Source organism: Schistosoma mansoni, chromosome W (assembly GCF_000237925.1).
Source record: "Schistosoma mansoni strain Puerto Rico chromosome W, complete genome".
NCBI lineage: Eukaryota > Metazoa > Platyhelminthes > Trematoda > Strigeidida > Schistosomatidae > Schistosoma > Schistosoma mansoni.
In genome coordinates this window covers 17,529,819-17,553,997 of record NC_031502.1, presented here as the reverse complement: position 1 = coordinate 17,553,997, position 24,179 = coordinate 17,529,819, and the positions used below count along the sequence as shown (strand labels likewise).

At 39.0% G+C, this 24,179-nt stretch overlaps 1 protein-coding gene across 1 annotated transcript, besides 1 other annotated feature; it reads right to left on the bottom strand.

Moving 5' to 3' along the window:
- Positions 1–4,959: 4,959 nt before the first annotated feature.
- Smp_145640 (putative forkhead protein/ forkhead protein domain) lies at positions 4,960–8,405 on the bottom strand (the record flags this gene model as incomplete). Its single annotated transcript, XM_018788816.1, has 4 exons — positions 8,234–8,405; positions 7,973–8,201; positions 7,788–7,930; positions 4,960–5,127 (listed from the first exon to the last, which is right to left on the bottom strand). Exons 2-4 carry the CDS (start codon positions 8,046–8,048, stop codon positions 4,960–4,962), a joined length of 387 nt encoding a protein of 128 aa, XP_018654321.1. The 5' UTR covers positions 8,049–8,201; positions 8,234–8,405.
- A 15,549-nt stretch (positions 8,406–23,954) lies between these two features.
- Positions 23,955–24,017: a sequence feature (Short protein (Smp_174050, CCD81727.1) was converted to a misc_feature.).
- Positions 24,018–24,179: the final 162 nt, after the last annotated feature.

Genomic DNA, 24,179 nt, shown 5'->3' with positions numbered 1-24,179 from the left:
CGAAAGGGTACTGGAATTGTTTCCAGTTCAGCAGAGCAGAACATGTTGTTAAATTACAGCTCCTTATGGTCAAGTTAGATGTCAGGAACCAATGGTATTGATGCTAGTTTATTATGCAAAATCTTTAAATCGTGTTTGTAACGTTGAGTTGGTTTCACTTCCTGTCAAGAAATTTTATTATAACAAGAACTAGACCATTCGCTAGAAAAGAAGCCTGCTAAAGACCCTGTGGAATCTTAAAAAAAATAATAATAAGCTGAAATAGGTCTGAAAAAAAGGAGAGATAACGATTTCTTTATCAGAATACTGTTTACAGCACCGTGTTTTCAAACTGCGCATGATCCAATACTTTCAAATTCTTTTTGAACCACTTTCATTCATACAGTTCTTTCTACAGCCATACCATATTTACGCTTGTTTCCTTTAACCTGTTAGAATGCTTTTGCTTAAGAAGTACCTTGATAACAGAGAAATAGACTAAGTAGCCATACATTAGCAATTGCGACACGAAAGGCTCAAATTCCATTAGCAAGAACGTTGTCTGCTCTGCTTCTCGTCTTTTCTTTTCAGCCAAATAGAGATATGTCACCAAAATGACATTTGGAACGGATGATTTCGACCTGAGCCACCATTATTGCCCCAGGTGTTCCAGAAGGATCAAAGGTTGCGGTTTCTGGAGGCGCTCAAATTTAAGACGATTTATTATCGATCATTAGATGCCGGTTGCAACGCAACCTCCATCAAGCGCGCCAACTCATATTTTGACAATACGAGTCTTATTAATATTATTTACATACAACCTGACATACTGCCTTGGCTGTACTGCTCCATTTATTGGGCATGTGGCTTGTAACGCTAACAGGTACCAGAATACTTTTAAAACATTTAACAGGAAGCTGGGAAAACTGAAACACCGCTACCACAAGCATCACGACGTGCACGCACTTCAAAGTATACTTAACTTGGTCGATAAAAATGATTCATCTAAATGCAAGTATCTTATGACTGTGTAGAATGAAACCCTAGCAGTACAAGCCCAGAGTCACCAATTACTTCGCTTTTCGAATCCCATGTGAAATCGAATTCTCTTGGTGCAACCAAATTCTCCATAGTTAGCAGAAGCGCTGTTAACGACCCTGGTACTATTTGTGGACAGTTCAGCCAGCATTTCTCTCAACGCTACCACACTGAGTCCGAAACCTCCATCAATGCGTTTTCAATGTTGACGTCTAGATGTTTATCTAAATTTGATTCCATATCTACCAATATCAAGCAGTATATAGTTACCTCGAAAAAGTCCTATGATGGTGGACCTGACGGGATTCCTTCATCACTTGTGGAATATGGTAGTAGAGAACTTCCATTGCTTTGTTTAAACTGTTCACCCTAACTATGGATTATGGAGCCTATCCATCGTTATCGAAGATATTTCTTATCACCTCTAGATTCAAAACGGGATCACGTGGTGATATTGCTGACTATGGACCCGTTAACGTGATATCCATGCTCTCAAGGACCATGGAAAAAATATCCACAAACAGCTTCCATCATTCTCACCCTCGGATAGCTTGATTAACCCATCCCAACACGGGTTTACGACTAAACGCACATGCTCCACATCGCAGCTGGAATGTTTTGATCAGATTACCCAGAGAAGTGATGTTGGTCAGTCAGTGATAATTCTGTACTTCGATTTTAGTAAGGCCTTCGAAGGTGTCTAACACAAACTTCTCTTTCTCAAGCTTTCTTCATTTGGCATGCGGAATCCCCTTTTATCTTGGCTCAAATCCTTTTTCGCAGAACGTAGCCAAATCTTCCGCTTTTAACCTTGCCACTCCAAGCCTGCGAATGTAACCAGTGGGGTTATACGAGGAAGTGTGATTGGCCAATCGCTCCCTCTTCTTCTCGTCAACGACTTCTGTTGAATCTTTCAACACGGTGTAACCTTCCTTTTCCCGATGATATAAAAGTGGTTTATTCATTCTCTTCTCGTATCATAATAATAATAATATATTTCTGCAATAGCAGGTACACGCCATTTTTACAGGCATGATCTACAATTTACAACATATACTGGTTCACAGTATGCATCCCAAGCAAGCTTGTTTAGTAATTATAATCTATGAAAGTTGATAGCAGTTCATTCGTTCACATATAATGTGTTTTCATAAGAATAGTTTCCAAAGGGGCATAGAGTCCACGTTATATACCAGATCCAATCTCGACAAAAAGTGTAATAGGGTTTCGGTAGTGCTAAGTATTTATGTAATGCAGCTTTTTAAGTTTATAGTTGTTATAAAGTAGGCTTGTGGAGCGCCTGTTTCGAGCTATGACCTTGGGAAAGCGCGTTCGTCGAGCTTGTTCCAGATGTCCGAAGTTACATAGCTTCACCCTCAGAGCAAGATTCTGAAGAGAAAAAACAAAAGAGAAACCGAGGAGCAGCAAGGCATTTGGATATGAGCGACAATCAATGCTTAACATTTATTAGTGGAACAGATGGAGGTATGATAAATTACTAGATTAAATTGATACTAGCTCATGTTGCAAGAGTGAACTGCGATTAGGGGCTCCAGAAGAGAGAAGGCGGTAATAAAGAACAATGAGTTGTGATATTTATCAAGATGGAGTAGGTTCCAATGAAGGAGGGAAGTCAAGGTTGGAATGAGGAAGAACAGAGAGTGCATAGAGAGAGTAGTGTTAAGTAAAATAGCAACCATATCCTTTACAGTCAGTTTTTTTTTCTTTTCACATCCGATGCCTGCCACACAGTGTTCATGTAAAGGTCCGAGTTAGCATGTTAAAGGTTGTCTTAGTAGAATAGTTAATCCAGCACAAAAATTAGAAACATGAGTCGTAATGGTGAGTGTAGGTGAACAACCTCAATATCACAGATCTATTGACTTGTTCTCATCCATAAAGAGCCTGATACAAACAAAATGTTCTGCCCCACAAACACGGGTGGATTGAAATCATCGCCCACACCATCAGTGCTTGCTGGTCAGTAACTCCACCCTCCCTCCTTTTGTGATGTTAGGCTCATTTACGCTTATTTTTTGGACACATATCATACCTCATACAATGCTCTGTGTTTCACATCCTGTTGGAAAACACTATTTCTATAAGTACCACACCACGAGCCTTTGACCTAAAGGTCTAGTCCACAAGGCAGTTGAGCATCTTAAGGAGATGCAGTCCCATGGTAGCCGGTGACCAACAATTAGTTCATACGCCATTTGTTCCCTCAGGATACTGGAACCCATGTGCACCATTGGTTTGGAATCAGGGTTTTCCAACTCCCCTAGGTGGACTTTCCGTGTCCACCAACCCGGTCAAAGTGCCGGGCATTCGCTTTTCGTCCTCTCACTTTCGTGAACAACACCCACGCTACGAGAAGGCAGTGAGTAGGACTTCCCTGGCAGAGGCTATATATTCGCGTGGCCATGTGAGAGCATTTGAAGAGGGAGAGCGGACTCTCCCCACTCTCGACCGTACCAGGGCATTTGGAGGCTTTCATTTATACTCTCATAAATAAGTTTAACTGTGGAAGTCGTTGGAGCTCTCAATACGTACATTCGCTCCACTTTTTACTCTCGTGGGCATCTAAAGACTTCGATTATAAAGCGAAATCGTAGTATTTCTTCCTACTTATCACAGGAATAAAGTGAGTGAAAATGCATTTTTCGATGTATTTAGTTTCCACTTGTTACTTGCATAGACTGTTGACACAGGTAAGTATATCATCATCTAGCAGTCTTATTTTAGTTGATACAATATTTCATAATCTTTAATAATGTCGATACTAGTCTTGGATTTACTACGTTATGGTTTCAGACCTGAAACACCAAGTTTTGGTGATCTATTTTCTCAGAAATAGACTAACTCTTGGGGTTGGTACGTACTGCTTCGCAATAGAAGATAAGTATAGGAAATCTCGTAAATCTTTGCATAATCATTCATTGACTGGAATTACTTCACTTTATGACAGTGTACAGAAATTCAGCAAATTGAAAGAAATGAGTTGGCGAAAATGACACGAGTTGACGTAGAAAATCAGTTACTACAAATTAAACGCTTCACAATCTATGTGAAGTAAAGGAATGAGTGAACCTGACTAGTCTTGAGGAATTTTTAGTTATTCCTTCCAGTGCCTCTGAACAACGATCCCTAAATCTTTCACTGGGGGGCTTGAGTTGAGTGTTTTACATTCATTTATACTTGAAATTTATGATCTGCTGAAAGTCTTTGGCGGAAGTTAAAACACTCAGAATGCGTCCCCCATTTACATAATCCAAGATAGTGTTGCTGAACTGATGATTTAATATGTTTTATTCAGCATTAGTAATTATTGACTTTGTATTAGTCGTTATGCGTGCTCTGTGTGGACGTGAGACATCCAGTAGGTTCAACGTAGACTTATTACGTAACAATCCGAGACTAGTTTAATCATGTCATTCTTTTATGGGGTTCGTAGTTTATTGATCCTCAATGATATAATACACTTGAGTGCAGTTGCCACTGACAATAGCAGTGTGTGAAAAGTTTGTATGAAAATAGTCCTCTGTTGTCTTCATTGGTTTGGAGATATGTAAAAACCAAATTCGCCAACCAAATAATTCTATGTTATAGCCAGAGTTTCCCCGTACGAGATTTAAGCTTTGGATGATAAAAGAAGCGTTGACGCTTATTTGTCAGTGATGTTCCAAATTATGTTAATGAGATTTTGAGGAAACTAGGTTTAAAAGTCAACATTTGAACAGGATAGTAATACTTTTTAAGAAAACACAAATAATTTTCTCAAGTGATCTACTAATGTTAATCACATCCAGGTTATGTTGATACGAAATGTTTTATTCGAGATAAGCTTCTAGTAATATTTCACCCACAAATATCAGTTCATTGAATGATAAATTCCAAGAATATCATATTTTTACAGAAACAAAAAACACTGTGAAATCTATATCATGTCCCCGTAATCTTAGCACAAACTAAACCTACTGTCTTCCTCACTAGTTTATCACTTTCATCTTCTTTCTTCTCCACAGGATGCTTACTTACTGGTGCTGGTATATATGTATAGTTTAATTCAATGAGTGCACGTTTTCGGATTTCTGTAGCCCAGTAATAAGCCTAAAATACGTTAGCAAATCAAACTCTATTGTTGTTATTCATCCGTAATACGGAATTTATAGTAGAAATTAAGTAAATTTAAATTACCTTCGGAAATTATGTCATCATAAGTTTCCTGGAGATGACTTTAGGAGGTTTGTTTAGTTAGGAGTTTCTTCTTAGTTTCCATGGGCTTTAATACTTGGAAATCAATATATTTCAGTCCTATTTATTTGTCTGACTACATACTTCCTACAGTCAGAAAATAGTAGTATTCGTTCTCTCACAATAATATTGAGTTTGTCCTTCGCTGCTTAGTATACCCTTGTTATTCAAAATATTTGTTAAATGTTGACACTGTAGTTCACTACCACCGATTTAATATTTGATAAGAGAATATTTGTAGTAGTCGATAGGTTTGTGGGTGTGTCCATTTCATTCCTTAAATGAGTAATGACGTGGTTATTTTTGATCTGGAATTCGAAAAACCTGATAAAATTTTACATGGACGTTTTTTGTTTCTTTACTCTAAAGAAATATGTCAAACACATAGCGACAGCCAGTCACTGAGTCTCTGTACGATTCTGTGAAATTACATTGTCTTCTAGGTTATAGATCCTGCCCCTCAATTATCTACCACTTCCTTTGTCATCAATTTTACATCATTTCCTCATTGTGATAAAGGTGCTTATACATGAGTCGTGTATTGACTCTATTTTTTAGTCATCCATACCATGTTAACATTGGTAGGAATGTTTCTATGCGGAACGTTTGGTGCACAAACAACAAACATAGTACCTTTTGGTCTTCTTTTTGGTATTACTTACTAAGAATACTTTACAACTTTCAGTCCAGCGACTCTGTATAAGTAAAATGCAGAAAACTAGACTCCAATTGGCTATTTCAGGGTCACTCAAACTACTCCCGAGTGGTAACAGGAGTTTGCAGCATCGCGGGTTGTTGTTATTCACTGATCAATGTAAGTCGAATATAAATCACTATTTTATGAGATAAATATAAGGGATATCATGGTGTAATGGCAGTCTGTAACGATACTCAGTAGGATTCATCTAGTAGTTGTTTCTCGACAAGGATTCGTTTCTGTACTTTCTTACTCAAAGGTGAAAAAATATGTGACGAGGCACATAGCTTATTAGAAATACACCATCTTCTGATTTCAGAGCTCATGTAAAGTAAACACATTTTTCCATATTTCGGTCAGTACACTCCATATGGCTGTGAAATCTGCAATTCAACTTGGTGTGGTTGACGATCTCTTGAAACGTGTACCAGAACCTCTTCGTTCACCTGTCTTATCTCATCTATGAAATATGTAAGATGTCCATCTCGCAATCAAGTTTCTTTTACAAGTATGAGCTATAATCATAAGGTCACATTCGGTTGTCTTCTGTCTTCCGTGACGGTTGAATTTCATACTTCCTGTATAAGTGTGGGTGCATACAGCCAAAACACAGTGTTGTTGGACAATTGTACCATTTAGAAATCATAGAACATTTATATGACGAGCGCGAGAGAAAGATACCAGATACGACATACCGTATTGATGGAAGCCTTATGGTAGAGAAACGATAGTGTAGTTTGACAAAAATAGTACACTACTTAATTGTTCTGCAATGATTAAGTGCTGCTTTTCTTTTTTATCAACAGATTCACGTCCCAGATCTATGTATTTACTCGGAACACACTTGATAATTAATACGGACGTGTAAGGTTCACATAACAGGATACTCAGACCAAGCAAGTGGAAGCTAAATATATTACCTTGATTGCCTTGGGGGATTAATTCTAGTAAACCTTTATATGGTTATCTAATTCCATTGCCCTGTTGATCTATATATGTTTGAGATGCGTTGAATAATTGACTTTCTGAATAGTTCGAACTCGTTTCAGTACAGTGCAGATTAGATCTGCCTAATACAATCCTGAACTCATTTTATTGTAATCCAACTGCTATGTATTCTATTACTAGGGTTATTTCCACTTTACTACAATTCCTAGCGATCCTAGTCCTAAAATGGATATAAACTCAGTACAATTACTGAGAATTCTGATTCTGGCATTAGTCCAGTGCTATTGTTACTTCAATCTATTTGTGTCCACTCAATTCTACCCTACTTTGTTTCTGTTTATTACTATTGTACATGTTAGTTGATTCAACCATTCAGAAACATTGGTATTGGGGTTTTATTTAACTGATTTGTCACCGATCGTTGATTTAAAGACAACGAACGCTAAATTATTGCAGTGCTTATTAAATTTCGAATTAAAGAAACAATGTTCAAGCTATTGATAAACAAGTAAAACCATTGTTTTCTAAACTGTTGGAAATTGTGTAAACACAACATGATCCAGACCAGCGGGAATCACATTAGTTTACTCCAACTCAGTTATTATAGCATTCATCGTAGCAACCTTACGGTCACTTCTTTCAAAATTGCATTTAAAATAAGTAAGAACCATTTTTAGCTCAGACAACTCAAGTCAAACTCAGCAAGACCCCTTGATAAGTAAACGGATGAAAAGCAGTCACAAAGTGCGAGTTCCTTACTCTTTTTATTGTCATTGACGGAATAAATATGCCTTTGAAGTGAATGAAAAAGAACCGCTAGTAAAGTATTTAGAGACATTTCAATTTGATACTTTTGCATGAGAATACTCACCTTTCCTTCTTGATCGATCCTGGATTCCAGCTCGCGACATAATTTAATTATATATGTACGATAGTCCTCAAGTTCTTGAACCGAATCTTCGTCAAGGTCCATGTAGCTAGATAATTTTGAGCCCCTTCTAACAGCACGGTTTACTTCAAAATTTAAGTGACATAGACATAAAGCAATAAGCATACTTGTTCGTTGAAGTGCTTTTGCCTTCGGTATTTGCTGATCGCAGAAGAAGAATGCCCTTTTGTAGTAGTCGTTCATTTCTTTCTGAATTAAATATCTCGTCTTCCATTCATTATCTAAACGGACTTGGGATAATCTTCTTAATTACCTTCATCTTCAATTGAAGCCAGCTGATCCTCTAAAATGTCGATGGATTCTTCTAATTTGCAGTTTGTCTGTCTGAGAAGATTTCTAAAACGTGACTTTTCAAAAACGAATGTTACAAGCTTATTTTCTCTTGTTCTATTTGATCTGAAAGTGTTAGCTTGTCCACAGTATTAATTATTTCGAGGCTCATTTGAACAAATTTTAAAGTCTGCACGGTAGAATTACAGCAAACAGTCGGTAAAAGGTTTGTTTATAGTGTGTAAACACGATATTTAGGTGTTAGTTCACTTTATTAGCACAATTAACTAGAGGAATTAAACCAAGCTACGAAAAGACTACTGAGTAACAACATATCATCTACTTACAGTTTTCAACTACAATTACTATAAGATTCACAAGTTATATCTAAATCCAAGAATAGAATAACCACAACGTTTATCCTTTCGTAGGTTTGAAGGCAGTTACTGTGTTGATGCTTCAATTAACACTCCTCGTTGCTATGATAAAGTTGAACTAAACAAGTGAAATGTAACGTGGACATGAAATAATCTGGGAATTCGATGCTCGTAAGATTTGTCGCAGTACAGTTTGCCATGAAGCTGGGAGTCTTTCGATGAGCAACAATAGGACAAACACTACAATCGACTTGATACGGATGATATGCCTTATAAGTCGCCCTCAGGTATTGACGTAAATTCTATATCCAATTCTTTGGGATGAGCTTATATGAACCGACTGATTTATCTGCGCTCGTTTCTTGTCGTCTCGGTACGGGTTCAGGCCTTTGTTAAAGTCCATTGGGCAGTAGTCTACCCACTCGGCTGCGCTAATTCTAGTCAGTTTGGTTGTTATCTGTGTGTTCTGACCACTGCTGATACCTTGACGCTATAGACGCTATGGTTCAGCCGAGCTATTTTGGCTGGAACGCACTTTTCATTAGGTTTTTCTTTGCTTGGTTGATCGGTTTGGGAATGGTCTTACAGCGAAATCGTCTTGCCGACTATATAGGGATGTGACATCAGTAAGGTGTTTCACGTTAAAGATGACTGCATCACGGTCACTACTTCCTATTGTCGCATAATTATGGATATCCTTAACTACAGACTGGTCATTTTTTGGCAAATAATTTAATCTTGAGAGTTTTCTGACTCTATTCCACTCGTAATGCCACCAATATATTCGATCAGTCCAGAAATTCTAATGGCTGTTTCAAGCCGCTCATGGAACCATCCCTAGTGGTTGTATCCTGTTTGTTGAGATTTGGAGGTATAGTTTTGAGGTCTATAGCTGGTAGTTTTGGTTTCATCCGTGTTACCCCATCTTTTCGGTATTCAGAACCTGTGTAGTGCCGGTGTAGTTTTACAACCAAATATTCCCTGCCATCCAAGCAGAAGCAACAACAGTATGATTGTATCATTCCAGTTAATGTGGTACCATGTTATGTAAGGGCTTTGATCTGGGTGTCATTGTATGTCACCTGTCCAACTCCAGTTTTGTGTACCTTATCACATAGGAAAAATGTCTTTCCTTGGATGCTCACTTCTTCATCCATGATGTCAGGATAGATCTGTGTCATTTAGGACTTTGATCTTGAGATCCAACTGAAAGCACACGCTCCTGATGTTTTCTGACCGACCTATTAGTCGTCTTACGTTGTTGAAGACAATCTCGATAGTTTGTCACACAACCTGGTGCTCCTCTATGGTAGTATATTTCCTCTGGTTTTTATACTAGTTGATGTTCACAGTGGATTTGTCATTTCTGTGAGAAATGGTCGTCGTGGGATTTTTTTACATGTGAAGTGTGTCTCATTAGCGGGACTATGGCAATTGTGTTCGGTACCATCTGTTGATGATCGGCACCAACTGGCACTAAAGTGTGTTTTATTCAGTTCTTCTGATGCTCACTTACCGATAAAGTTCGACTCTCATAACACCTGATGTGACTGAAAAAGTCATCCTTCGAGTTCTACTGGGCTTGAAGAACCTCAGTCAGGTTCTCTCAGTTTCTGACGTTTACAGCAATCAGACGTGGAGACAATGACTGTAAGTTTTGATTGACGAGGATTGTGGAATATGTTAATTACCATAATGGCTTGGGGGTCTATCTACGTACAATCCGACGCCAATGCTGCATATCGTGTTTGTAGGCTCTATCCTGACTACCAACTCTTAGCTCAGTTACTCTGTGAACCACCATAATGGTTGGTTCTTTGATGTTGCTGATCTTCTGGCGGCATCTCTAAAACCCCACAGTTTATCATGTCTAACTAGGACTTGAGAGGATCTCTTAATCGATGGTCTCTAGAATTTCAGTAACGGGAGATCAATCTAAATTTACGCCTGACAGATGGTGGTGCCCAGTGATGAAGTTCAGTAAGATTGTCTGAGACCTCGAGGTATCTAGTTGGAGTCATCTAAATGAAGCCCACTGATGACACCAAGTACGACAACTGTTCTGCAGAGATTATCCCTCCCTACTTATCTCGGATAGGTCACTGCAGCGGGTGGATTGCGAAGTTCCCCACACTTTGATGTGGACGCCAATTAGGACTTCTTACAGCTCACAATCTCATGTGCCACAAAAAACTGTTACACAAATGTCCCCCGAAGGTTACAAGCAACATAGTCATAAGGAATCGCCCTCATCGAGTGCAAAGACGCAAATGGTACTACTGGGCGTAATACAAAAGAACAAGTAACGATAACACGTTTAGGCAGTTCAAACAAGCGAGGAATGACCACAAAAGGGCGATTAGAGATTAGTTTAAGCATCAGAAAATTACATGAAAGTCCAAGTAAGGTCACTTACTCTTTAAATTGAGGTGCGTAACAGAAATATATAAAGAGAGCATGCGCACCATGTGAAAATAACTTACAAAAAAGATAATGTGGAAGTAATTGCAACTATCAGGGTCTACCTTTTGGTCCATACGTCGAGTTTTCCAATGCTAAAGTGGTCTCAGTAACACACAATCAAATAAGAAAGTGGGATCTCACGTAAAGCCTTACATATTGGGCTAACAAATAATCTCAGCCTCAGGAATGAAGTGTTTTCAAAGAATGTTTTATTAAGAAAATTCTTTCACAGGCTACCAGATATTGTCGCAGTTATGTAAGTTAGAAAACTCCCGTGTCTCCGGAAACATAAGTGCTCGTTTTGCAAAATAACAGTCAACTCAATTATTTGACTTCGGTTTACAATAAATTTCAACTGAATTGGCGTATTCTACTACGAACTATTTATAAAAGACTTCATCAAAAGATTGCTTTTTTTCCTACTTGCGGCGGTATGGGAAAGTAGACTGGTAATACCAACAGATGCTTGTAATAATTTATTACCAAGTCACCCTGTGTTTCGTAATTTGTGCAGTGTAAACACCTTGTGGCTAATAGTGTTTTCCCTGAATTCTGCCTTACAGTCTAATCACTACCGTTTTCAGAAAGAGAGATTGCAGGCATTTCATTTTGAACCACTTTTTAAGGAACTAAATCTCCAGTATCCTTTTGATATAGAACTAATCAGAACACGAAGTGCATTACCATAAATTGGATGTTATGTCTTTGATTACCGAAGATTACCTTACTGTATTCTGATTAACTTATTTTACTGTCAACGATCGGCGCAGTTCTCGTAATATATTAGGCGTTCTGGCTGAAGACTACCATTCATAACGTATATTATTTCACAGGATACCTTGATGTATACGCCGCAGATAGTTTAATCAGAAATTGGGATGTGAAGGTAAAAAGGAACTAACATTAGTGAGCTTCATCTTGGAAATAATTCACCTTTATTTCCTAAGGTTGTTAACACTGAATTTGTTATTAGTCCCCAATATATCTCAGTTCGGTCAAAATTAATGATTCATTATATAATTACATGCATAATAAACATTAACTTCGGTGGTGTTGACATATTGACCATTTTAACCACCGCATACCTTCAGTTCTGTTCAAGACCTTTTACATGTCTTCATGACCAGTTTACGTTCATGAGAACAGACGTCCTTCGTACATTTTGCCTACTTGAGTCTCAGTTAGCACTCAGTGCATTTACTGGAACTCTGTGACTATAAGATATAGCTGAAATTCATTTTTAAGTGGCTGAGTGACCATAGGCAAGGAGCTGGCTAGCAACAAATGAATACATTGTGTTCTTGTAGTTTGCTGCTCCTAAGCCCTAAAAACGTTTAAATACCTCAATTCCTAATTCACTTGCAGGTACTTTAAGATCTCAATATAAACAAATGACGTTTACCGATTAAACTATCGAGCAAGTTCCCCTGGAAACTCCGATTTGGTGAGGTGACAAAGTTCACAGCCTAACATGATTCGACCACATGAAAGTTAAACTTCAAAGTTTGAAAGATCAAATGCCTTACTGAACATTCACAGCGACGTTCAATTCAAGCACTGGTACGGGTTAACAGACAAACCGATCTTTTCCTTTAGGGTGTATGGCCGTACAACTGAAGACGAATTTACAAGCATAGTACTAGTTTCGGTAGAAATAACAGAAACAATTGTATTCATCAAAGACCTTGTTGAATTATGATCTACTTTCGTCATTAGTACTGCTCCAATAATAGATCTAATCCTAAAATTGTAGATTTTTCACGATGTGATTACCTAATCTATAAGATCTAACGTGGAAGTCACCTTGTCTACACTGACTCTTCCTATTGTGAGGATCACCAGTATATGGTGGGTAACACATTTAAGCTGAAAATATAACAATAAATTTAATATGAACAGAGTAGATGAGCTACAAAGAATGAACACGCCTTCAAGGCTAAGCCATGCCATCCTATGAATTTCGAGTGAATGTTCCCGCGTTCACCATTGTTGACCTTCCCTTAGTATTACATGTTGAAAGTCTACTTTTCCAGTTATCTCATGTTCAGCTTTGAGGATTATGGTTAGGACCAATGCCACTACAACTTCATGTCATCCCTCGATTTCGTCGTCACTCTAATGATGATGTCAATAAACAAAGTTGTTTCTTATAGTACTCATATGGGGGTTTGCTAATGAAAGAGGTTCAGGCAAATCCTAACTTAGGAAGAGGTTTTCTTTAAAACATTCACATGAACACAACATGGATATATGTTAAGAGAATCGCTTCTTTATTGGCATCTCCATCCACCGTTTCATGTGGCAGAGGGCTGAAATAAATTTGCAGCGGTAAACAAGTCCACGAAATAAACAGCTCTGTAAATTTTTTTACACAGATGCTGATATCATTACGTTTACTGGTCACACCAATAGCTGAAGGTGACTGGTCAACTATCCGAAACATATCACGGTTGATTATATTTTTCTGTGTATCACTGACGACGGTTAGTCAGGTTAGATCATATAGTTTTCCACATACTGAACAACTCTCAAGCATTCATTCAAACCTCTTTGTTCTTTACCTCAAGTTTGACGGGCTTTGGATGTAAGTTTGGAGTTGGAAGTGGTCGACAGAAAACACTGGACCCAGATTTTGGGCTATTTGACGCTCTTTAGCAAAGTTTACTCTAAATCTTGAGGGAACCGATGTTGTCCGGCTAATTTGATCCCGTCACAAATCTACAAAGTCACGAACGGTATCTTTGAGTAGGCTTGAACCCAAATGACTAAACATGGGACTGAGAATTATTTATTGCGTCTTATAGGGGCCAAAATATGGCGAAACTCTTCATATAATGCTTCTTCAACGACTAACCCATCAAGTAAGTGAGTAACATCAGTTAAGAATCGGTCTCTGTTGAAGATTACCCCGCTTTTATTTACACGACTTTGAGGATTCTTTACTTGACTGGAATGAAGTGGTCCTCTAGACTGCAGCCTGCCTTCATTTTCCGGTATGTGTTCATTTTTGACCACTGGGTAATCTTTAAAACATTCTTACTGATGAACAACTTCATTATTTTTTCATTGTTTTGTAAGATTTCCATGCTCTTTTGGTATTTCTCGCACATGGCTGCTAGCAGTACTATCGTATCTGCCAGATTCACGACGGCTTCTGCATACCTGTACGTTATTTTTCTACTGCGACTGCTCTATCAAGGTTTCTTCAGTTTCGAAGAGTTCGAATGTGGCTTGAAAGATTTTCAACAAGTAACTGAAGCAGAAATCTCACATACGCAGATGACATACCGCGTGCTGAGAACTCGAAGTTACTTTTCGACCGAGGCCTACATTTTTTCTAGGACTCTCTTACAGTAGGACGGATCATTTTCTCACGGAATAAAAACAACTTCATTCAGAATCATCTACTAACCACTTTCCAATCATGCTTCAAATATACTTGAAAGTCCCTGCATTTAGGCGTTCAGCGGAACGTAGGAAAAACGACAAGATCTAATACTAATACCGACACGATTTCCGGCAGTTATAACGGTTGAGCTACTTCATTTATCCAGAAGCGGATAAAAAGCAGAAGAAAGTAGCCCTAATGTAAATTGTGTCCATTCTCTTAAAAATGTTGATATACGTCTGACCATAAGTAGTTGTTCTTTTAACTGATCAGATAATACAACCCATAATGCCGTCAGTGGAACATCCAACTATGCAGCAGCTAGCGGTAAAAATAGTCACAATAATTATATAAAGACCACTCACTGAACGTCGATATATTCAAACCTTGCAAACCACTGCAAGTATGTTTATTAAAACTCGATTCTCCTCAAAATACAAAGGAACTAAAACAAAACCTTCGAAATAAACGTCTGGAACATGTTACACATGCATCAGGTACAAAAAGAAACGCAAACTTTAAACGATTACTCAGTCTCATACGTGCACCCGACAGCCTCCTCGGTCAGGTTCCCATGATGTACACCATGCCATTTAGAAGACGTTATGCACTTCCTCCGACTTCTCTGCCGACAGCGATAAGTATATTAAAAATGATGACAAGGTTATTGATGCAGCTATCTCTCACAACACAATTTTTACCTTAGCTAATCCCAAAAGTATTCATGGAACTACTACATGTGATCTCTTCTCTAGCCTGCTTCGTCATGATAGCTCTCAGTCTCCTAATCTTTCATTCAGTTCCCCTTCTCCAATAAACTTAGTCATCTTAAGACCCTCTATTCCCTGTAAATCCAACCATCGTACTTATTAGTGAAACTTGTTGTAAATCACCCATGTCTATTTATTCACTGCACTTAGATAACTACGTTTTCTTTAAAACCGGTAGACGTCATGGAATAAGAGGTGGTACAATCATCCATATATATTGAAACACTTAAGCGTGAACATTTGTGAAAGAATGTCTTGATAATATAAATGACTACATTTGGATTGCCATAAATTGTGGATTGCAAACTTATCTACAGGTGGGATGCATATACAGACCGTCTCATGCGTATACTAACTTTGACAAATTACTAACAAACATCTTTTTCACTGCTTCTTACCAAATGCATACGTTTCAAGTAGTCGGAGTTGATTTTATTCTGCTGAACTTTAAATAGAATTTCACTTCATTACCAGGTCGATATAACAAGTTAGTTGAAACAATGGGACTTTGTGCATGGATTCATTAAGATCGGGGGCCAATTACGAGGAATAATATACTTGTCTTATTACTTACAATTAACATAGACTCTACCTCAGTGCACGTCAGTCATCGATGTTTTATGCGTGATGCCGGTCGTATTTGGTATTATTCATTCTTTAAACACTATACCATCGAAATGTAAAGCCGAAAAAATGTACCAGAGAGGGAGTTCGATCAACAAACCTGGAAGCACAAGGAAACGTATTCGGTATCTACCATAAAATCCTATTTTATCATAAATAATATTAGCACTGCGCTTCCCCGCGTATACGACAACCTGACGAATTGCCTTGACTGCTGTTCACTATTCCTTGGACATGTGGCTTGTAACGCTAACAGGTACCAGAATACTTTTAAAACATTTAACAGGAAGCTGGGAAAACTGAAACACCGCTACCACAAGCATCACGACGTGCACGCACTTCAAAGTATACTTAACTTGGTCGATAAAAATGATTCATCTAAATGCAAGTATCTTATGACTGTGTAGAATGAAACCCTAGCAGTACAAGCCCAGAGTCACCAATTACTTCGCTTTTCGAATCCCATGTGAAATCGAATTCTCTTGGTGCAACCAAATTCTCCATAGTTAGCAGAAGCGCTGTTAACGACCCTGGTACTATTTGTGGACAGTTCAGCCAGCATTTCTCTCAACGCTACCACACTGAGTCCGAAACCTCCATCAATGCGTTTTCAATGTTGACGTCTAGATGTTTATCTAAATTTGATTCCATATCTACCAATATCAAGCAGTATATAGTTACCTCGAAAAAGTCCTATGATGGTGGACCTGACGGGATTCCTTCATCACTTGTGGAATATGGTAGTAGAGAACTTCCATTGCTTTGTTTAAACTGTTCACCCTAACTATGGATTATGGAGCCTATCCATCGTTATCGAAGATATTTCTTATCACCTCTAGATTCAAAACGGGATCACGTGGTGATATTGCTGACTATGGACCCGTTAACGTGATATCCATGCTCTCAAGGACCATGGAAAAAATATCCACAAACAGCTTCCATCATTCTCACCCTCGGATAGCTTGATTAACCCATCCCAACACGGGTTTACGACTAAACGCACATGCTCCACATCGCAGCTGGAATGTTTTGATCAGATTACCCAGAGAAGTGATGTTGGTCAGTCAGTGATAATTCTGTACTTCGATTTTAGTAAGGCCTTCGAAGGTGTCTAACACAAACTTCTCTTTCTCAAGCTTTCTTCATTTGGCATGCGGAATCCCCTTTTATCTTGGCTCAAATCCTTTTTCGCAGAACGTAGCCAAATCTTCCGCTTTTAACCTTGCCACTCCAAGCCTGCGAATGTAACCAGTGGGGTTATACGAGGAAGTGTGATTGGCCAATCGCTCCCTCTTCTTCTCGTCAACGACTTCTGTTGAATCTTTCAACACGGTGTAACCTTCCTTTTCCCGATGATATAAAAGTGGTTTATTCATTCTCTTCTCGTATCATAGAAAGCTATATTTCAATAGTAGTCCAAGGAGAAATAAACAAGCTATAGGAATGGACTTTCGTGGGATCTGACACTGAACGTTGATAAAAGTGGATTTATACACATTGGCCGTCGCCTTATTATTTTATATATTTATTTAATCACATATGTATTGGTACAATGGACACCGGATACATATGCGCCACATAATATAATGAGAATGGGAGAAGGAAGAAGATGCGTATATATAAAAGAAATAAAAAAAAGTAAAGGAGAAGAGTAATGATGGGGGTGGAACTGAAATCTACAACCAGAAGAGCTCTCTCAGTTAAGAAAGTTATAGCCACTCTTTATGAAGAAAGTAGAAGAAGATTACAGCAGGCTCGCCACTGGCTTCTATTCTGAGCCATATCTGATAACGTCTCTAGACACTGTGTTGCACCATCTCTCGGACCCCAGCCAGGGAGTCGTGAAGGACCAACAGAAGCTAGCCCTTTGCAGCTTTCTTTCATACCACGACACCATGTCATACACTGACCTCCTCTCCGCTTTTTCCAACCAGTCCCAGGGTCGGCAAATAATGCACGACGTGGAAGTCTCTGGGACGACATTCGTAAAACATGTCCAAGCCACCGAAGTCGGTGTTTCAAGATGGTGACACCGATTGAATTATCGTCTCAGCGCCCGAACACACGATGCCGAACCTCTGCATTACTAACATGGTGTTGCCACTGGATGTCAGCAATCCTTCGGAGACAACGATGATCGAACACAGAGAGACGTCTAACATCCTCAACTCGGAGAGGCCAGGTTTCACAAGCATAGAGCAAAACTGCTCTCACCGACGCGTTGTAGATCCGACCTTTTACAGCCAGACTAACATCACGAAGGCGCCAAAGATACTCGTCCTTCGGTTGTTTGACTGTCTTTGCGTCTACTGAGGTTTTGCATCAATCTCATCACTCACGCCACCACCAGCACTTATATAGCTACCTAGATACACGAACTTCTCAACTACTTCAATCTGCTCACCATCTAGGGTGAGTACAGGATGAGAATCCTGCCAGTCTCGTAGGAGTACTTTGCACTTGGAGGGTGCAAAGCACATGCCGTACCTGCGGACACTGATTGCCAACTGATTAAGTGCGGATTGCATGGCTTGGGCATTATCGCACAGTAAGACAATATCAATCGCATACTCAAGGTCGAGAAGTCTTTCTCCAGGCAGCAGATCCACACCGCCATTACTTACATCCATCAGAGCTGTTTCCAGGATGTCGTCGATGGCAAAGTTGAAGAGGAATGGTGAGATTGAGCAACCCTGCCTAACCCCACTGCTCGAATGGAACAAGGGAGAAAGGTGGTTGTATGCCCTCACTCTGCCTGAGGTGTTCGTATGCAGGGCCTTTAAGATGTTAATGAACTTCTCAGGCACACCCTTCTTCAATAGACAATCCCAGAGAACAGTCCTGTCCAACGAATCGAAGGCAGCCCTGATATCAAGAAACACTACGATTGTTGGCCTGCGATAAGTATGACGGTGTTCTAACATTTGGCGGAGGGTGAAGATGTGATCAATGCATCCTCGACCAGAACGAAAACCAGCCTGTTCCTCGCGAGTCAATCGTTCTGGGGTTTTAAACAACCTACAAAGAATGGCAGAAGCCAATAGTTTGGACGCAATCGGAAGTAGACTTATCCCCCGGTAGTTATTGCAGGAACAACGTGAACCCTTTTTAAAGATATGGACGACTATCGACTCATTCCATGATGTTGGAACACTTTCTTCCTCCCAAACCTTTGCAAACAACGCAGTCAGTTCCTTAGCCAGAAGGTCACCACCATCTTTAAAAAGAGCCGGAGGTAAGTCATCTGGGCCAGGTGATTTGTAACGTTTCAAGAGTCGGAGTTCCTTGCGGACTTCCGCCTCGTTTGGTGGATCAGTCGTCACCGGCCATGTAGGGCAGGACAAACTGGTCGATGCTGCCGGAGCAGCAGGCCAATTGAACTGCCCTTCGAAAAATTCCGCCCATCGTCCAAGACGTCGAGAGATGTTAGTGATTGGCATCCCGTCATCCTCGTAGATTGTTTCACTCAAACCAGACTTCCTGCTGCCAGTGGCTCGGATGAGTTGGAAGAGCTTCCGGTAGTTACCAGATGCAGCTGTTGCTTCCATCTCATTAGCACGCTCCGACCACCAGGCTTCTCGGTCCTTACGCAAGCTTTGCAAAATTTCATTACGTAACAGCCTTCACTTGTGGTTATACTCACGGTCACCCGGAGTAGACCGACGGGCTTCCATCAGTTGTAAGGAGCCAGAAGAAACCCAGTGCTTGTAAGCGGGACGTTTCACGAAGCCGCAAGCGGCTTTACTTGCCATTTTCATGGCGTCATGAAGTTGCAACCAATGCTCATCTATACTTTTCGGTGGGATGGTAGCTAGCCTAGAAGCTAGCTCCGCTCGATACTTACTTGCAACAGAAGTTGCAGCCAGTTCACTAACATCGATCCGTTGATGGCTGTCAATCCTTCGGCCACTGAAAAGTAAGGTAAGATTGGCGCAGACCAGGGCATGATCAGACTCCAGATAGGTACTCCAAAAGGAGCGGCAGTCTTGTACACAACCACGTCAGCGGTAGCTGATCGCGATGTGATCAATCTGAGTCCAGGCTTGGGATGCAGAGGGAGGACGCCAAGTGGCACACCGGCGATGACTGTGCTGGAAGTTAGTTCTAGCCAGAAACAGGTTGTGGTCTGTGCACAGTTGCAGCAAACGGTCCCCGTTATCTGTCCTGCGACCAACAAGTCCACATCGGCCACCTAAACGACTCTCTTCTGTGCCTAGACGCCCGACCTGTACATTCAAGTCTCCGGCTAATACTACAATATCTGTCGAACGCGCTTTCTGGAGAAGAACAGTTAGCTGGTGGTAAAACTCATTCTTGATTGCATCCGGACTGCAATCTGTCGGGGCATAGGCGGAGATAACGAAAAGACACCGTTTCTCACGCCGATTTCTTCTCACTTTGATGGAACTTTCTAATCTAACAGCACATAACCGATTGTTAATGGGGATCCAATCGATTAGTGCTGCCTCAGCTCTAGCGCTTAGTGCGACACCAACGCCAGCAAGACCAGACGAGGATGCCACAGGGTCCCCGGATAAGCGCACGTGGAACAAGCTTTTCGAGGCGACAGATGGAGAGCGAATTTGTAGTACTTCATTAGAGTCTTGAATACGGGTCTCGTATGGACAACAAAGGTCAACATTAAGACCTTCCAAAGACATAGCCGCTGCCTTAACCTAAATCTGGCTATACACGAGCACACACTGTAACCTCTCAACACTGTTCGTGACTTGAGTATGAGACATAGCAGCAGTTTGAACTTTTCTGAGCACATTGCATCTCAAGTATCCAAAGCTAGAAAGCTCATTGTATTCGCAATGATAAACCCAATAATATCGAATGGAGATTATTATTATACAAAAAATGTATCTTACCAATTCTTGAATATGGTATTTTAGTTTACAGTAATCGCCGGCATATTGACTTGATTAAAATTGAAGGTGTTCAAAGAAGGTTTACCAAAGCTGTTTGGGGTATTCTGACATCAAAGACTATCACCAAAGATGTCAACAACTCAAACTAGAACCACTCTGGATCAGGCGTATCAAATTAAATCTTATATTTATCTACCGGCTTATAAACGTCAGTTCTTGTTTTTCGGCATCCACTCCTTCGTACTCTATCTTATCACCCCACAACCTACGCCATAAGGAAAATACTCTTGCGAGTTTAAGAACCTACACAGACATACGCCAGAGTTTTTTAGTCATTCTCTACTCGACCGTGTGGAAGATTACCAGTGAGCCACTGTGGCAGTAAGACTATGACCCCATCCAGAAGTTTCCTTGATGATTTTCCTTGCGAACTTGGATGTATCACCAATTAATTATCAATGCGATTGCCAATGATTTATACAAACAAGGTCCGACACATAACTAATTACAGTAGAGCAAAGTGAAACCTTTGAAACGTTGCTCATTTATTTCGTTCTGTTTTCTTTCTTTTCGCCTGAATATCCGGAGTTCGCTAGTGTTCATGTACATGATTATTATTGTTACTATTATCATGATGTTAGGTTTCTCTCTTTTCTTCCCACTCTATCCTTTCCTTCTGAAGAAATTTTATTCCAAAACATCCAATGACTGTAACTAAAACCACATTATTTTATGGTACAACTGAATAAATTCACTTTATCTTCAATAAGTGTATATGACCCATACAAATTGTCATTTGATTATCCTTTGCAATTAATTGAGACTTCCATAGCATCATTCTGCATCACTGTAAATGCTCTTATTCTACAGTCAAATCTCACTGCATTAATCTTTTAATTTCTTATTTGTTTTTTTCTATTTTTATTCATTTGGGAATACATAGGTCATTTGTTCTTATTCTGTTTTCATCAGCACGCTAAATAAATTATTTACACATTTCGCCCACTAAATATCAACGTGATGACCAATGATTTGTACAAACGAGGTCCGACACTTATCTGATTGACTAAAATGAGAAGTGTAATCTTTGAGAAAGTTTTCGTTTTTTATATTTTCTTTCTATTCATCTTATTATCTGAAGTCTGCTTATGTTCGTATTTATGATTGTTATTGTTATTATTATCATGGTTTGTTCCTAGACAAATGAGACACTATTTTCGTATCTGCTTTTTCTCCTATACTTATTATATATCCGAACGTCCAAAGATTATAACTGAAAACACATTATCTAAGGATACACTTAAATAAATTAACTTCTCACACTTAATTTATCCCCACCACACATTCATAACACATTGAATTTGATATTTGACTATCCTTCGCAAGTAAGTGCGACTTCCATAACACCAGTGTAAATTAATATTGAGTAAAAATTTAAACTGATATCAAGTTTTACTCCGTATTCTATTACATAAATTTACATGTATTTACCCGAGTGCACTAAAAAATTCCAAAAAAAATAATAGTTTACTTCAGAGCTCGATATTCATTACACTAATATTATCATGGTTGAACCTTGTCACTAGTTGTTTATTTCTTTTCCGTCTTACTCGTTTCTTTCTAAAGAAATATTATTCTTGAGTAACGGAAGTTTGTGACTAAGACAATATCTTTATTTGTACTTAAATAAATTAAGTTTTCAGACTCATATTATCTTCACTAGGTATATATATGATTCATACATATTGATATTTGATTATCTTTTGCAATTTATTTAGACTTTCATAGCATCACTCCGAACTATTACTGCACAAACACTTATTTTATCATCATATCCTACTGCAATGATACGTTATCTTCTGATTGATTTATTTTCAACCTTTTCTTTCCCCCTTCCTTTTCTTTTTTGTTATTCATTTGGCGATACGTACATGATCGTTTATCCTTGCTCTGTGTTCACAAACACCCTTATTAAGCAATTTATTTATTTCACAATTCCTTCGTTTCTATTCCCTCATTTCCACCTTTACCTTCTTTAAAGTTGACTAAATATTCTTCTCATTTACACAGGACTCGTGTTTTTTTAAAATATGGCAAACGTTACGCTAACAATACTGAAAGTTGCGTATTATGGCACTTCTGAAGAAACACGAAGTGGTTTCTTCACAAAACTTATGTATCCGTAATGTGTTTTTGAATATTAATAATACATTCATATGTGAGAAGTGTTATTCCCCATAATTCTTTGACCCGTATGCCTCACAAAGTATCGACCTTAGTAACTTACCACAGCAAAGACTTTAATTATTGTAACAATTCGATCTTGCCTGTAAATTGTCATGCATCATGCAACAAACGATTATTTGAGAATAAATTAATACTATGACTTTAAGTATTGTTTTTACCCTAAGGTATTAAAATCTTTTTCTAACTACTGAAGTCGGATATTTTACAGTTGTTAGGTACAGTCAAATAGACTGTAATGACATTCGTGGAAACCAACAACTTGTTAAACAGTGAACAATATGGTTTCAGAAAAGGTTTATCTTGCACGGCAAACCTCCTTATATCAAGGGAGGAATGGATAGAGGCTCTAAACAATGAAAAATCAGTGGATGTTTTCTACATAGATTCAGGAAAGCATTTGATAAGGTGCCGACAAATAGACTGATATTGAAGCTGGAAGATCTAGGCATTGCTCGACCTTTCCCAAAATTGCGTAAGGATTTCCTAGTAGGTCGTAGACAGATAGTAGGAGTAATTTAGAAGTGCTTTACCTGGGGACCAGTACTTAGTGGAGTATCCCAAGGTTTTGTTCTAGGTCCTTTACTTTTTTATACTGTATGTAAATGAACTCCCCAATGTTACTATACGCTGATGATGTAAAAGTCGGGCGAGAAATAACAGGAGACGCAGATGCATCCGCACTTCAGGCAGACTTGAATATTGTGATTCGCTGGTCCGAATAGCGGCTGATGTCTATCAACGCGGCAAAGTGAGTGCACATTGAGGATACAAAGGTAAATAGTAGCAACATTGGGGAAGTGCTAGTATCCGTTGTCCGGTCTCACAAGGGTCTTGGGGTGACAGTGAGTCATGATCTTAGGACCATGGCCTACTGCCGTGAGGTTACAGCTAAGGAGTTTAGAACCCCACGGACTTTAGGACGGAAACTTATCGAGTCAGATATTCCAAATTAAAATATGACTCATGAATCAAAAAAAAAAATCCAACATGATAGACTTCCTCTACATGATTGTCACACAGAAGTAAAATGAAATAAAAAAGGATTACCTTTATTGGATGTAATTCAACACCATAAAATGATAATTTCTTCACATTCTTTAAAAATGATATTTCTGCATCTTTTTGAGGCATACCCCTGAAAACATTATGAAAATGTTATTAATGATTGTAACAGAAAACTCATAGAAGGATCTCAATGATGAAACTATTAGCATCGAGGAAATGAAAAGAAAAACCCACTGAATCCAATTGACATCATAGAAATACGCACCAAAGAAAATCTTGATCGCATCGGAATACTA